Consider the following 17811-nt stretch of genomic DNA (forward strand, 5'->3'; position numbering starts at 1 on the left):
TTTTCAGATGTCAATTAATTTTATAAAATCATGCTCTGCATATAACAGGATACTTTAATCTCTCAACGTATCAGTATCATTCTGTTTGGGTTTTTTGGTTGGTTAGTTTGGTTTTGGGTTTCTTTTTTTTTTTTTTTAACAAGACACTGTGCTATTTTGACTAAATATTACATCTAACTCGTTAAGGCTACTGAAAAGGAAGTTGAAATCACACTGTCCACGTATGTCTTTAGCACACAAACAGACACAAAGCGTAATATAGCAGGGAACAAAATACCTGCATTTCCAAGCAGATTTAAAGTCTCAATCCCCTCCCTCGCATTTCCAAAACTAAAAATTGCTCTTGGCGGCAGGACTCCCGTGCCGGCTCCAAAGTCTCAAGAGGCAGCAGCAGTCCGTGTCCCCTCCGACTTGAGGCTCGACCCCAGGGCACCCCCGGCCCCTCCTCGGCCGGGTCCCCGCGGCGGGGGGGCGCGGGCGGCCGGCAGGGCGGTGGTGCCACCTGGCGGCGAAGCTGCGCCACCCCGCCGGGAGCGGGAGCGTCGCGCCGGCCTTGCCCGCGCTCAGCCCCGGGGCGGGGGGCGTTCGACCCCGGGGAGGGGTTACAGCGTTGAAGAGAGGAGAGAGTGCCAGGCAGCGTCAAACAGGTCGCAAGGGAACGCAACTGAAATTCTCAGCCATGCACTGCTAGGATTCGGGGATGGTTTAGATGCCTTGTGAGAGGGAATATCGGGATGGAGTAAGATTTTGGGGGCTACAATGGAATAAATTCTGTGTTGGCCTCATGATTGAGATGTTTGACATCTAATTGTATGGCTTTAACGCATTAGGAGTTGATCCGGTGACACACAGAAAAAAAAAAGGTTGCTTTATGAGCTCTAGGCAGCTATTCATCAGGTACTACTCAGCAAGAGGCTGTTAAAACTGATGATTGAGGACTTTAACTCATCAGTGTTAATGACTGTAACATCCAATTTAGAGACCTGATCCCAAGAGCTTATCAAAATATTAAAAACTTGGAAAATTATTCAATTAGACATTCAGAAAATGTCTTATGTGTATGTATTTTCCAGTCAACAGTCAAAACAGTTTCTTCTATGCTGCTTAATGCAAGAAGATTGTTATAGTGCTGATTTAAGAGTAATTTTAAAATATTTTGCCAATAAGCAGTACAATAATGGACCAAAAATAAAATCCCTCAAAGTATGTCTCGACTGCAAAATACCGAACTCTCATCTCCGCTCTGACTGCATTGCTCACTGAAATACACATCTTCCGTAACAGAACGTCTCTTCAACAAGACAGAGCTGAACAACCTTAGCCATTAAACAGTAAAGTCACTTTTCAGACTTTTAAAAGTTAAGTGTATTTGGTTAAAAAGCCTATGTCAATACTAAAACCTCACATATTCAAAGAACAAAATGGAGACAGACAATACAACAGACAACACAAATATGAAGACAATTAAAAGCTGGAATAAGAGTGACCAAAAGGTTGCTCAAGGTCTATTCCATTCATGAAAAATAAACTCCCTGATAGGTTTATAGGTCTTGGTGATAGAGGCCAAAACACCAGCTAATGCCTTTTACAGTATGCACCACCACCCCAGATCAACATCATTTGGTCTCAGCATACATAATGGGAAGACACCAATGTCAATCACATTTCTTTCTCTGAAAAAATGTCCTGGGACAAAGCAATTAATTAGCTCAGAAAAAAAAATAATGGCGGCACCAATGGACACAAAACCCTCCAACTTTTTAAGTCATTCTAGAAAAAGTGATAAAAAGAGTACAAAAATGATGGCATGAAACAATTCTACAACGCAGACCACAAAATTAAGTTTACTCTTCTGTCAGGAGAAGATGGCTACTTATATGGGATGATTGTTGTGCACCAATTTCTCAAGCTGAGGAGTCCGGGGGCGGGGGGGGGGGGGGAGTTAAACAAGTTTTACGTTATATATAGATTAGCCAAGAGCTGGGAAAATGAGAAAGTGGATACTGAAACTCAGTCATAATGCAAACCACACATCTGAATTAATAAAAAAATAGAAATGTGAATATTTGTGGTTTTTGTTTTGAACTAGAACTTAAAAAATCATCTTTTATTCTGAAGATGGGAGGTGAAATTTGTTTCTCAGTCAAGTTCAAACATTCCAAAATCTTACAAAAAAAAAAAATATTTGCTTCCTTGGGTAAAGTATTTCAAAGTTACTCCTGCATTTTCCACGTATCAAAGCTCTGATTAACAGAATGGTCAGTCAACACTGTAACATAGATTCTCATGCCCATATTCAACAGTAGTCAGTATAAAAACTTAGAGCCTAAATTGGCCACTAAAAATGTTATACCAAAACCACTGTTTTGACAGAACATGGTAATCAGTGCCCTTACCTTAATTGCTTATTTTTGTGTACAAATTAGAAGCTTTAGCTTAAAGAGTAAAAATTAATCCTCCTTTTTTTTTTTTTCCCCACTAGTTCCAAAGAAGTAACCTTTATTTCGCACTATCATGACAAGCAAAGGTAATCTGCTCTGCTTGATCAACTGCATTACTGCAATACTCCTAAACTACAGGCATAACCAATGCCAAAAACAACCCTCATACCTTAAATTACGTTTAATTGTAAGGAGTTTTACCTAGACTTACCATATAAGCAATACCACACCAAGAGCCCTGGCTGCTGTTTTGGAAATTAAGTACTGCTGTGTAACATTTGAAGGAGGACAGTTACGGGTTTCTGTGAAAATCAGTCTCATAAAACAGGGGAATGAACTTAGTACCTCAAAAAGAGCACAGGAACAGTTCTGTTCAGATTAACAACTGAATACATTTATACTCTTGGAACTTGTAAAAACCTGTGAAGGAACTGTCACTTACTCTGTGTGGCCCTGAAAGACATTCACAGAATGGATAGAAGGATCTCTGAAATCCCACAGACGGAAGGTTGTATCGCGTGATGATGTCACCACAAGACGTTGGGTGGGATGTGTACAACAATGTGTTAGTTCTTGGTCATGCCCTACAATCACAGATGAGAACACGTAAGGCAATGAAAATAAGACTTTTCATTTCCACATATGCTTGGAATGAAATGCTGATGATTTTTTCTTTTTTTCCCCAAAGAGTAAAAGAATAACAATAATTGTTCTGAACTCTAATGTTACCACTGCTGTAAAAGTTTAGAAGTATATTTAAAAGCAAAAAACCCCACTACTCACTTCACGATTATTAAGTAGCGATAGGTTATTGCTACTTAATGTGCCATGAAGACAGCAAAAGCATTTTGCAAGAACTACAATTTAGCTGCATTCAGTTTAAAAACAACTCCTTCATATAATATATCACAAGCTTAAGAGAACACAAATTAATGCTCAGAGGATTAACCAGGTTGGAATTTCAGATACCAATACAATACTGAGCGGCAGCTGAAGCCTTGTACACGCTCAAATCGTACTCCAGAGAAACAACTTTTCGCAATGTTTCAATATCTACAAATAATCCCCCATATAAAAATAAACCACCAATTTATCTTTCTGTGAGTGAACAAATACCTGTAAGAGAATGGACAAGTTCAGAAGTCTCTACATCATACAGATTTGCTGTCCTATCCCATGACGCTGTCACAGCTTGCTTCCCCCCAACAAGCCAGTCAGCTGCTATCACCACTCCTTGATGGCTTTTGAGGGAAGTTAACGGGGCTCTGACAGTGGGACAGTCACTAGAACCATCTCCGTCTCCATCGGGTTCATCTTTATCTGAGAACTCAACTTCATCTTCTCCAGACATTTGCTATACAATGCAAGAGAAAAAAAGATTTAGAATAAATGGGAAGGAATGTCTCGATGTTACATTTTACAGTACAAATGCTTCCCAAGCCCCTTAAGGTGAATGTGGGTAACTTAATTCTGTAGAGTCTAGCCTATTCAGGCGCTCACCATCAAAAACTTAGTTGAAGGAACAATACAAGTGAGTTAAATGCAGTTTTAATAACTACTTCATTTTAAAATCTCTTCTGAACTGTTTAGCTCTGAATATCTGTCCCCTTTACTATCTGGTAAGTCTTTTATATCCCCCTCGCTGTATTGCCCTCAAGTTTCACTGCAACACATGTATCAAGGGACTTTTTTTCCTTTAAATTTTTAAGAGTAGGAAGCATCTAACAGGACACTGAGTATTTTAATCTTTGGGAAGACAATAATTTTAATTTTTTGGGAAGACACTGTATTTTTATCCATTAGAATCAAAATCATGACATCAGTATCTGTCTGCTGGTCAATACACTGTCATCATGCAGTGCTGATGTAAACTAGATGCAAAAGAAATTCGTTTGCTAACTAGGAAGCATCGATCTCTGCACCCTATTTCACTTATGCAAGACAAATACGCTTTTCCTCCATGATATTTGGATGTGAAAAAGATAACATTTGTACTGCTCTTTCAAAATGGAAATGTCAAATCAAATAAACTGAATCAAACAACTGCCTTTCAGAAATCTATGTCATATTATACAGCCATCTCTTGCCCCTACTCAGCTTATTGAGAAGCTCATGCTATAAACTATGTTTGTCTTCACAATTTAGTAAAGGTGCTTTTAAGTCAAATACAGCATTTGACAGCCTACAGTAAATACTGACTAAATAAAAGCCTGGGGACAACAATGTCAGATAGCAAGATAAGTGCTGGCAAGAGTCAATTAGAAATCAAATTTAAACATACAATTAAATAAATGCCAAAAATACAAGTCTTTACCATCAGTTTTCAATTCATAGCAACTATAGCGAATACAGGTGCCTCAGTAAGTTAAGCTACAAGAATTTAACTAAATTGAAAAGTTGTTCATTATTATTTATGATTTGAATTATTACAAAAGTTTTACTTGACAGTTCATTTACGTACACATTTATTACCTTGAACAAAAAGTCAATTAATGTACTTGCAGCTGCATATTCTAATCTGCATCACAGATCTTTGAAAACACGAAGCAAGTCTTTTTTGAAAGAAAGGCTGAAATGTATCTGTTAAACTAAAACCTTAAAATCTCACCTTTTGCAATCCTGAAATCATGTAATTTTTTTTAATTATGTATACATTTAACATTCAGTCTTATCATAAAACCTGTATCTGATGAAATTGCTGTGCAATTAGTTTGGTTGCAGTAAGTTGATTGCTTACATTGCAGTCTGCAGTTGGCTGAGGTGTAGGCAACTGTACTATGTACCTCCAGATGTGAGCTGTCTGGTCTCCAGATGCTGCACAGGGGGAAGAGGGGGAAGAAAAAGAGAGAGAGAGATACTAAATAAGAGCATTTCCACAGACAATAAAAACAAGCTTTAGCACTACATTTGGCAATGCTGTCTTGAGTTCCATCTTTTTCGAAGAGATACTATTATGACCTTTTTGGTAAAAAGGTCTCAATGTCAACGATTACTTCCGGGCTTCAAGACTTATAAGAATATAACTCATAAATACTACACATCAGAACACGAATATCACTGCTGTTTTAATATGTAACACTTGAAGAAAGCAATTAATACAACAGATGTCATCCTTCATTTGCCATTTCTCAAAATACTGGGGTTCCTCTCCATTCAATGATTTCTGCCATTGAACATTTAGCGTGGTTTTAGTGAGAAAACCAAGAGAGCAAGCATGAAGCTATTCTGTTTCAGCCTTAAACGCAGCTTAACTAGCACCAGTTTACAGCTCAGCAGGTACCATCTGATTTTAGACTTTATTTGTTTTTGAAATAGACTTATCCATTATTAACTAAGGAGAAACTCAAGATTCTCCCTGTTATGGACAGAACAAACATGCTGTAACACCTAGGGCTACTGTGTTGAGAGTTGTAGATTGAGAAGTAAAACTGTTAAAGAGTACGCACAGATCTGGCACGTACAATGTACATGAAAGCAGCAGGAAAAACATCTCATCTAATAGACCAAGTAATAAGGCTAGAAGAAAGCTAAACCTTATATTATTTCTAGTGTCAGTATTCTGGATCAGGGAGGAAGATTTTTTTTTTATTTTAATGAGTTCTAAATCAATCAAGTGACACTGAAGAACAGGTCCACTGAAAACTTTGAAGGGAAATACTTTGCAGAATCACCTCTCAGAAAAATAACAGAAGAACAAAAAATTAGCTATGGATAGATTTGGTTGGTTAGTTGGTTTGTTTCAGTTTTTATTAGTTTATATACCAACATTGTTTACAGTACCGAAACAATGACTACGGTTATCATATGAAAACAGAAAAATCCAAATAGCCAAACTTAAGTCATTGTTAGCCTTGACAGAAGGCATTCTATTCACTACCTTCCTTTAAAGTCATCGCTGTAGATGCAGAAATAAGCAGTGGTTTAATTTCTAACCTCAGTAATAATTATCCTCATTTTACAATGACTTACCTAATAGCAGCAAATTGAATCCAGATCTCTCTAATCCCAAAGTTAGTGCCCTAATTGCTGGACCATATGAATCACAGTATTAACCACATTAGACAGTTTGCAAACCTGAAGCTGCACTGATGGTATCCTTAGTCCTGAAAAAACCTTTACACTAACAGTCATATTTTTGAGCTGCTTTTTCTGCACGCTCAATATCACAATGTTCTTTTCTTTTACTTCTGGAAACATATTTCAGAACAGTTAAGATAGAATAGACTAGACTATTTCAGTTGGAAGGGACCTATAACAATCATCTAGTCCAACTGCCTGACCACTTCAGGGCTGACCAAGTTGAAGCATGTTGTTAAGGGCATTGTCCAAATGCCTCTGAAACCACAACAGGCTTGGGGCACTGAGTGCCTCTCTAGGAAGCCTGTTCCAGTGTTTGACCACCCTCTCAGTAAAGAAATGCTTCCTCACGTCCCATCTGAACCTCCCTAGGTGCAGCTTTGACCCATTCCCACGTGTGCTATCACTGGATCCCAGGGAGAAGAGCTCAGCACCTCCCTCTCCACATCCCCTCCTCAGGAAGCCGTAGAGAGCAATGAGGTCGCCCCTCAGCCTCCTTTGCTCCAACTAGACAAGTCCAAAGTCCTTAGCTGCTCCTCATAGCACATTCTTTCCAGCCCTTTCACCAGCTTTGTTGCCCTCCTCTGGACACATTCAAGGACCTTCAGATCCTTCTTAAACTGTGGGGCCCAGCACTGCACACAGTACTCAAGGTGAGGCTGCACCAATGCTGAATACAGCAGGATAATCCCCTTTTTTCACTGGCTGCTGATGCTGTGTTTTATGCACCCCAGGATGTGGACTGCCCTCTGGGCTGCTAGGGCACACTGCTGACTCATGATGAATCTGCTGCTGACCAGCACCCCCAGATCCCTTTCTGCACGGCTGCTCTCCCAATTTATACTTGTGCCCAGCATTACTCTGTCCCAGTTGCAGAAATCTGGCATTTGGACTTGTTAAATTTCATCCCATTAATCACAGTCCAATGCTCCAATCTATCTCTCTGCAAGGCCTCCTGTCCCTTAAGAGAGTCAACAGTACATCCCAGATTGGGATCATCAGCAAACTTGCCAATGGTACGTTCAACTCCTGCATCCAGATCGTTGATAAATATATTGAACATGAATGGCCCCAGAATTGAACCCTATGGAACACTGCCAGTGACCGGTCACCAGACAGATGTAGCCCCATTCCCTACAACCCTTTGAACTCTGCCCCACAGCCAGTTCTCCAACTAGCCCACTGTGAACCCGCTCATTCCACCGCTGGACAATTTGTCCAAAAGGATGCTGTGAGGGACAGTATCAAAAGCCTTACTAAAATCCAAAAAAACTACCTCCACCACCTTCCCTTCATCCACTAGGCAGGTGACCTTATCATAGAAGGATATTAAATTAGTTAAACAGGACTTTCCCTTTGTGAACCCACGTTGACTGTGCCTGATTGCATTATTCTTTAAATGCCTTTGAGCAATACCCAGCGCAATCCTCTCCGTAATTTTTCCAGGAACTGAGGTGTGGTGGGTTGACCCTGGCTGGGGGCCTGGTGCCCACCAGAGCCACTCTATCACTCCCCTCGTTCACTAAACAGGGGAGAAAGTATAACAAAAAGCTTATGGCTCGAGACAAGGACAGGGAGAGATCACTCACTAATTATCATCACAAGCAAAACAGACTGAACTTAGAGAGGAAATTCATCTAATTTATTACTAGGCAAAACAGAGTAGAGGAATGAGAAATAAAATCAAATCTGAAAACACCTGCCCCCACCCCTCCCATCTTCCCAGGCTCAACTTCACTCCTGGCTTCAACCTCTGCCACCCCTCAGTGGCACAGGGGGACGGGGAATGGGGGTTACGGTCAGTTCATCACACGTTGTTTCTGCCGCTTCTTCATCCTCAGGGGGAGGACTCCTCTCATCGTTCCCCTGCTCCAGCATGGAGTCCCTCTCACGGGAGACAGTCCTTCACAAACTTCTCCAACGTGAGTCTCTCCCATGGGCTACAGTCCTTCACGAACCGCTCCAGCGTGGTCTCTTCCATGGGGTCACAAGTCCTGCCAGCAAACCTGCCCTGGCATGGGCTCCTCTCTCCATGGGGTCACAGCTTCTGCCAGGAGCTTGCTCCAGCACAGGCTTCCCACGAGCCACAGCCTCCTTCGGGTGCCTCCACCTGCTCCGGTGTGGGGTCCTCCACAGGCTGCAGGTGGAATCTCTACACCCCCTCATCCTTCCTCCATGGGCTGCAAGGGGCAGCCTGCTTCACCATGGTCTTCACCACGGGCTGCAGGGGGATCTTCGCTCTGGCGCGTGGAGCACCTCCTCCTCCTCCTTCTTCACTGACCTTGGTGTCTGCAGAGTTTCTTACATCTCCTCACTCTCTCCGGCTGCAAAAGCTCTCTCTAACTGTTTTTTTTCCCTCTTAAATACGTTATCACAGAGGCGCTGATTGGCTTGGCCTTGGCCAGCAGTGGGTCCGTCTTAGAGCCGGCTGGCATTGGCTCTGTCAGACACAGGGGGAGCTTCTAGCAGCTTCTCACAGAAGCCACCCCTGTAGCCCCCCACCGCTACCAAAACCTTGCCACGCAAACCCAACACGTAAGGTTAGGCTAACAGGTCTGTAGTTCCCTGGGTCTTCCCTCACACCCTTCTTGTAGAGTGGAGTAACGTTGGCTAGCTTCCAGTCAGCAGGAGCCTCCCCAGACTCTCAAGATCTTTGGTGGTTGATTGAGAGGGGTCCTGCCATAACATCTGCTAGCTCCTTCACTACCCTGGGATGAATCCTATCAGGCCCCACAGACTTAGGAACATTCAGCTGACGTGTGATTCTAAGTGTCTGTTTTGGAGCACATAAGCACAAATGACAATGATATGACAAACACAGATGGAAAGATCTAGCTCTGATTTGTCAAGCCTTAAAATGCAAAAATAATTCAATCAATAAGGATACTGACAAAGCAGTAGGAAGAGGGGCTACCACCAAGAAGATGCTAGTGAACAACACTTAATTTTCCATCATGACCAACATACTCATCATATGAAAAACTTTACATACCTGTAAGAGCCACTTGCTCAGTTGGATGAAACTTTATGGAATTTACTGTGTAAAACAAAGGAAAGTTTTAAGCTAGTATACTAAAAGAATTATTTCACAGTGTTTTATCATTAAAAGCATTGAAAAATCAAGTAGTCTTCGGTTTTAAATAATTTTTTTTGTAGTATAGCAATCTCTTAGGTGAGATAAAGCACAATGGTATTTTATTTGAGTACATAAACCTATGTAGTATCCAGGAAAGCAGCTATAGTTGAGTATACAACAATATGTATTTTCTAACAAGTTATTTCCTCAATCTAGTACAAGTGTTTCTTGTTATAGGGGATAAACAAATCACATTCAAATAATCATGTGTAAGCTGACAGGAGGTAATGCTCTGGACTTCCATAAAGAGAATTTAAGTATTCATCATTATTTCTAAAATAATGAGAATTTATTATATATACAACCATCAACTTTCTGATTATTGCTCAAGATTGCAAGAACAAATACCTAAAAACCTAATGCAAACAATACAAATTAGATTTCAATCCTGCAACCATATGTAATCAAAACAGCACAGTTTTAAAATAATCATGCAAGAATTCTATCAGTCTACAAGGCTGCTCTTCATTTTTTATTGCAGTGAATAAGGTGCAATTACTTTTCATTACTAAGAACTTTCATTTGCAAAATCCATAAGCTTCTCTTCAACAGTTCTTCAAGAAATAACTTAGAAATCATTTCCATCCATCATAGAAGTAAAATAAGCTGCTTATGTTGTCAGGAGAATGTGGTGTAATGAATCTAAAAAGATACTCCTCAAATGGTGCACTGTTGAGTTAGTTCAGTGTGAACAAACTGCTAGCACCCAACACCCTTGCTCCATTTCAAATCAACTGTCAAACGTAAACAAGTAAAAAAGTTCTACTAAATTAAAAATGCATGATTTTTAATATAATTCATATAAATTTATGTAATTTTTATAAATTATAGTGTATATACTTTTTTTTTTTTACTGCATTTATACATAACTGTTTAAATACAGGTTGGAGCTTTTATTATTTTCATGGTTATCCAAATAGCAATTAAAAAAAAAAACACCAAAAAATCCATTGGCATGAAAATGCAAGTGATTGGAGTTTTTAAACGTGACTTTCTGGCAACTAAAGGTACCCTCTCCACGCAGCAAGCAACCTGAGATATCTGAACAAATTAAAGTGCTACTTGTTGTTTCTATGCATCTATCTATTTAGGATCTTTGTGCTGCAGGAACTAGAAGTCATATAGCAGGAAAAAAAGTAGAACTCATGGTTGAAGCAGCTGACCACTCTCTGGAGAACTTAATTCTATTTATATCTTTGCCACAAAGTTCATGTGATGTGCTAGCTGAGTTACTTAACCAAACACACCAGGTCAATAACTCTGTTCCTTGTTTTCTAGGTGGATGACTCTACACTCCAGGGTATGATCACTCAAAGTGCTCAACTCTCAACAGCAAGTTAAAGCTCTCCACCTTTGGTCTATAAAACCTTATGTTCTAACCCGTTATAAGACAGAAGGGGGCTAATCAGGTGCTTGTCAAATTGGACACCAAAAATTAAGATTAACATCAAAAGCATTTACTACATTGCACCTCTCCACCCAAGGACGGGTTTAAAAACCACTGTTTCTGAAATAGTCATTCTGGTAGAGAGGAAGACAAATGCCTATATTGAATTAATTGTCTTCAAAACAAGATTTTAACACTACACAACAGATTATATATGGGATCATGTATTAAGCAGAGAAGTGCAAATCTGTATCTTGTATCCCAAATATAACACAGATCCTGCAAAACAGCTCATTTCTGATTATTTAAGCTTCTCTTGTTCTGCACATTCATGAGATCTCAATGAGTTCTGACATTTAACTTCTGAGTGTCATAACTGTGCCTGTAAATTTCTTCATATGGACTTATTCATTTAGCATTTAGAGCTCTGTCTTAATAGGCCTCTCTCAGAAAGAATCATAGTACAAAATATTCTCTCTATGAAGATTAATGGCACTTCACAATTGACTTGTTAATGGTGTTGGCAAACCTACAAGTTTGCAACAATAAACATTTCTGTAGTTGTCCCAAACACATTTCCTCCTCCCAAACACTGTTTCCAGTTTTCACAGCATACCCTTATCTTACCTGATCCAACATGCCCTACATACTTGACAAGGCACTTCCCTGTTTCTATGCTCCACAGCAAAGCAGTGTGATCTACAAAAATTAAAAGATAGCTGTAAATATTGTTACAAATTTATGGTTTTCACTTTTAACCAATTCAACAAGTTACCTTTGAATATAAAGCATACCATGTGAAATAGACCTCAAATGTAGAAAAGTTCAATTCCTCTTGATTATTACCTTATCTATAAAATATAAAAGCTTGCTATCATTATAATTTAGTACACATTTCTCAAAAAAAAAAGTGAAGGTGCTCTCTCAATTGGATTGATTTGCAGTAAGTACTGAAAGGCAAATTCTACTTTTGATATTTTCTCTCTGCTATATACTTATGTATAATGCTCCAACTGTGTATTGTGAGATTCAGAAAGAACACAGAAAGCATTCAGTGGTGAAAAAATCAGGAGTCACTACAAGTTCTATGCACAAACTATTTACTTCCTGCATGGAAGTCCTAAATGCATGTAGGTTACTGCAAAGCCCTACAAGAACTTACTTAAAAAGGAAATCACTCCCAATGCCAAACCTTTACCCTGCCACACCCAAAAATAAATAATTAACGTAAGTATTTGTAAGTGGGGAGAACCTTAATGCTGAATCAGAGAATGGTTGTTTCCAAGTTAAATCAGGACAAAGACAATATGTCCCACACCAAGACAAAATGTGTCCCTTAGTGGACACACAAAAATAGTAACAGTTCAGTTTAGGAAGCAGAGGTTTCTGGTCCATAATATTTATGTCCAGTAAGTGTTTTCAGATTCTGTTCCAGTTTCAAATGAGTGTTACTTCAAAGTGACCATTTATAACTGGTTATGGCTTAGTTCCCTAATAATTTTCCAAATCCACACAAGACTCTAGATTGATTTTTGGATCATAGTAGATTCAGTGACTTATTCATTAGTACCTGTTCCCTCTCTTAAGTAGAGAGGAAGGAATCTAGTAAGCTACATAAGATCTAAAAATTAAGATTTTTGACTGCCCCTAGACCCTTAAGCAAAAGCCAGACGAATGTGAGAATACAAGAATATGCAAACTATGACTAAGTCCACAGCTTCTATAAAACGAAGGCTAAATAATACTACAGAAGAAAGTCTGCTGGGATCTCTGTACACAACAGTATAGTATTCTGCGTGAGAGACCTCTCCAGGCAAGCAACCCTCTCACTTACACATCTGACAGGCTAGAGTTGACCCGCATGGAAGTTACCTTTCTAAAACGTGCCAGATCAACAAGGATGCCTGAACCTTCTAAAGGTTAAATGCCATTTCAAGGAAACTGCAATTTCATAAACTTTCAGCTACTGAACTTCTCTAAATCAACTCTTTCAGTACAGAGCCAAGTATTTCCATACACTTTTGATCTACATTTGCTCTAGCTTAGGCACTAAACCAGAATTTTCTAAAGATTCAAGCAACACAAAACTTTACCAGCAGATGCAGTTCCCAACACCACTGGTTGAGTTTTCGCGACACTGACATCCCAAATACCATCCCTGTGGCCAACATATTCCTTTACCAGTTGACAGATTGCCCTTGATGTTGTAGTTTTAAAACTGGATACAATCTGAAATAGCAGAAAGACCAACATATTTTTTTCCACATTGACCCAAGATTAATTATCTCACGAATACAAATAGATACTTTTTCATAACAATCCTTCAGTGTTCTGACAGTTCACTATTGTCAAAAATTTGGTATTTGATGGTAGGGAAGTGAGTTTGAATGCAAACATACGTCTTTTTTTTTTCTTTTTTTATAACATCCCTCTTCTCACAGAATGCAAGATAAACTATTCTGTACTACAATAATGCAATCTCACTGGAGTAATGATTGCACAAATGCAGTATGCAATTCCCATTCAGTTTGGGTAAAGGATTATAATTAAAAAAAAAACCCTCAAAACTTTCCTTGCCTATACCCAAACCAGTATATCTGATAACTTAGACGATCCATGCTATCCAGAATAAGGTCTTTGAAAAAATGTACTTACTACATAATTCTAGTAAAATCCAGAACCTTTCCCATCTAAAATGTTCCCATTTTAAACACTTTAAAAATAGATAAGACTCATTAAATACAAATTAGTATGTGTGTAAGTAATACCAAATAAAAAAGTCCAGCAAAAATGGTAAAACTGCAAGGCGCTATAGTACAGGAACGCTGAAAACAGTATCTACAGAAAGGAACCTAACTGCAGAAAGTCTGCCTTTTCGGATAAAAGGGGAGTGCAGTATTAAAAAAAAAAAAGTCTGTCTTGCTGGAATGTTTCCAGAGACAACTGAAATCAAGAGTGATGAAAGATTACTTCAAAAAGCAAAACCACTGTTAAAAATACCCTATTTTTACCCCACAAGTCTTGAAGCTCATAACTGTTCTTTGAGAAAGACTATCTGAAAAGCTTTGTTAAAACTAAAACAAAAAGACAACTTCCATTTATCCATGTTTTCCTCTGCATGCAATTATGGGCAGGTACCTATCTGACTAAGTCAAAACCTTTAAACGCTTCAACACTCATCACCCTGAGATTCATCTACAGCTTAGTAAAACTTAGAAAATTAAGTCTACATTTCAGATACAATAAACTGTGGTTAAAATCCCATTAGTTTTTGGTATCAAAAAAGAAGGTCCTAAGGATGTCATTAAAACAAATTACTTCCATAAAGGTTTTTAAAAGTTAAAAAATATCTGCAAGAGCATTCCAAATCCCGAGCATGTCAACTTTGCAATGATAAAATTATAATACCCTATCTGAATTACAAATTAACAGCTAATATGCATTTCATTTTTACAGCAGAAGGAACAATCATTAAGGATGCATTGAAAAGAAAATGGGTTAATGGTAAAGATTATTAGTTCAACCATACTGCAGAGTTTCATAAGCCTTGAATATAATGCTACAGATGCAACTTTTACAATGAATACAGTCCTTAAACTAAATAGCATCATGCATGAGAAGTGGAAAAACAGAACTAAGTAAACAGTTAAGGACTACCATAGCACTCAGCTCAAATTCCGAACTTTAAATTTTTCAACACTCAACCTGACACTCATACTATGCCTGCATTCTGTCTTTCTAATGTTGAGTCAAATCCTCATGCAAAAGTTTTCTAAGAGAAACTATCTCCTACTCATTAACAAGCACAGATTTTCCAAAACTGCTGGACAGTGGTTTCATTGATCATTTAATGGCAAGGCTGTAAAACTCCATTTGGAGTATTAGCAGTCTTGAATAAACACATGGAAAACAAGAGTTCAAGAACACTATCTAACACTAAATATCCAGATACAGATATTTATTTAATACATATCTTTTTTTTTTCTTTTTTGCTGTACCTCACTTGACATACCAGTAAATGGATAAACTAGATAGTACCTGGATTACTTCTTGGTTTCTTAACCATACATAAACAGTTTTCCAAGAAAGGAAAGAAAATAGCATGCGACTTGCTAAAAAGAGGCCTCCGCACTGCAGTAAGCTCTTAAAATAACTTCAGCAGTTCTCAGATTGTCATATACAAACGCAGTAAGTGGGCAATCATATCTTGAGTGTGTTTCAGCTTTGCCCATCCTCTTTCTTAAATCCATACAGTTTCATGTACCTCCTTTCACAGAGATTTGTTAATAAGGAAACAATTGTTTACCATACAAACAATTGAAAACAATACAAATTGAAACAACTGCATGGCAAACAAATTGAAACACTCTGTAACAGGACACACTAGAAATAAGAATGAAAACTTGGTCAACTCAGGCAGCATTATACACTGTGACAGTTAAACGAAATTTCCTGCGGAGTAACATTAAGCAGTGAGGTCAAAAACTACATCTTCCAAAAAAGTTTTATTCCCTTCAACTGCTGGGTGAACAAATACCTGCCTTTAAGAGTCTTTTTCCTGATGCAAAAGAATCAAGAGATCCTGGAATTTAGTTTATAACGGAGCAAGTTATATCATTTCAGTTTATTTTAGGATTCTGCATAAACTGTTAATATTTTCCTGATGTCTTAACAACTGTCATAGCCAGGGGTTGTTAACATCAGCAGTAACATCTTGTTAACATCAAAACACGAATTTCACATAGCAATTCCCGCATCTACAAACAACTACAGTTAAATTACAAGATCTTGTCCCTTAACATATACAAAAAAATCATTTTTAGAGTACCAAGTGCTAAATCTACTCTATCTCTACAGGATTTGGGCACTGGTGGATAACCCCTGGTGCTAAAAGCATCCTTTCCTGAAATGAGTTTTGTCAACTTAATATTCAGACTCCTATCTCAGCTAAGGGATGAAAAGTATCCAGGTATGGGAATTTTCTATGAAAGACTTGAATTAAGCATATTTCCCTCAGCATTTTCCCCAAGAAAATGAACAGATTGCTTTAGCCTTAGCATGTTTTACCATTGTTAAAGCAGTCAAGGGTCAGCTTTCTCATTAGAACAAACAAATATTGAAATCTCTTTTCAGAACAAGCCTAAACTCTTTGGTGGTTGGCAATCATAAAAATGTAATCGTGTGCAATTACACAAAACAATTGGTTTGTAAAACTTAAGTCTCTTCTCATTACCCACAGGGAAAAAAAAAATAAAAGACTTCTGACAAGTTTTCAATTAGGCATACAGTAACAGTATAAAGGATGGGCTGAAGAGACAAGTCACAATCCAGTACCCCACTGAGTTTGGAACACAATCCATTTTTGGTAAACATTGTTCATTCAATGCTCATAAATATAGACATAAGAATTTCAAAGCTTTTGAACTCTTAAAACCCTTCAAATGAAATTTTCTCAGACGGTATATTAGGGAACTCTAACTGCATCCAGTCAGGATACAGACAGAAAGATCACAGTTTGTTAGAAACTTAGAGTCTTTCCTGACTTTTGGCTACGGTCTCTTTGTGGGTCAAGAGACAAAAGGTTGCAGTTTTGACTCTTCTGTGCAAGAAGGAAGAAGCGGTCAAAATAAAGCCACTCCCATGAAGTACAGAAAGGTTTCAAAGAACACACTGGAAAGAGATGCTCTCAACTTTATCATTCCTCTCAGGTCTCCTCTCTACCCCCCCAGTAAACTCTGATTCAAAGTTGTGGAAAGAAATATCAGCACACTCAAACATCTGTTGCTTATCAATTGATATAATAGATATGTTGGATGGCTATAATAAGGTACTCAATTCTTCATGTTCCACTATTCACAACTACTTTGCTGTGCATGCACATCAGAATACCCATAAGCAAAGCAGTTACCCAGGAGTCTCCACCCCATACTTCCCCGCTTCCCACGGTGAAGTTGCGAGGTCCACCTGCCCTGCCTGGGAAAGAATGCGAGCGCTACATTGCAAGCAAGTAAAAGACGACAAGCATTTAACACCAGCCCTTAAAAAAAAAAAAACAAACCACAAAAAACCCCACAAAACCCAAACCACCCAAAACAAAAAAAAAACCACTACGCTAGAGAAAGTACTAATTCATAACTATGAAGCAGCTGTACTAATACTATATTGTTCCTATTAATATCACATTGTCCCTATTCAAGTGTCCTCATTAAAAAATTCATAAGTCATTAACTCTTAAGAAAAAGGAAGAGGCACCTCTATGCATCAGATTGGCAAGAATAAAAAAGGAAGTTTGAGAAACATAAAAAGAAGACCAAATAAACCACACTAACTTAAAATGGATTTCACCACACTACTATTACTCTTACTTTACAGATGGTATTTCCAAGACACCTACAGTCATTCCATAACCACAGATTAGCCTGCAATACAGGTCAGCACAGAGCTTCTTATACAGTTGGTTCACGTACCAGATCTCACTGTGGTTTCCTCACATTTCATTTACCCTTAATAATGTATCATGAAATGACCCTAAGATAAGGCAAGAAGAGCAACAAGTAAACTCTCTATGAAAGTTGAAAAAGGGGAGAGAAAGAGGAAAACCAAAATACCAGACAGATGCAGATGTGCAAAATAAAACACATCAGAAAGGGTAACCGTGCCAAGAGACTAAGCAAAAAAAAGCTACTAATTTGCAAGGTTTGCAATGCAAAGGAAACAAACCATTCTAGTATCATACCTAAAAAAATAATTTTAAAACCCCACAAAACCCT

At 38.5% G+C, this 17811-nt stretch overlaps 1 protein-coding gene across 4 annotated transcripts in view; it reads right to left on the bottom strand.

Moving 5' to 3' along the window:
• The window catches only part of WDR37 (WD repeat domain 37), a 55658-nt gene that overhangs the window by 14923 nt on the left and 22924 nt on the right, over positions 1–17811 (bottom strand). For 3 of the 4 annotated variants that reach the window (XM_054815509.1, XM_054815507.1, XM_054815508.1), the window contains 6 exons: positions 13135–13270; positions 11669–11740; positions 9511–9555; positions 5179–5255; positions 3558–3795; positions 2884–3025 (listed from right to left, as the gene is read on the bottom strand). In XM_054815509.1, coding sequence (XP_054671484.1) covers positions 2884–3025; positions 3558–3795; positions 5179–5255; positions 9511–9555; positions 11669–11740; positions 13135–13270 — 710 coding nt within the window. Of the gene's footprint in view, positions 1–2552; positions 2758–2883; positions 3026–3557; positions 3796–5178; positions 5256–9510; positions 9556–11668; positions 11741–13134; positions 13271–17811 lie in introns of those variants that run through there. The other variant, XM_054815510.1, reaches the window with a different exon arrangement.

The sequence above is a fragment of the Grus americana genome, chromosome 2 (genome assembly GCF_028858705.1).
Source record: "Grus americana isolate bGruAme1 chromosome 2, bGruAme1.mat, whole genome shotgun sequence".
In the NCBI taxonomy this organism is placed as follows: Eukaryota; Metazoa; Chordata; class Aves; order Gruiformes; family Gruidae; genus Grus; species Grus americana.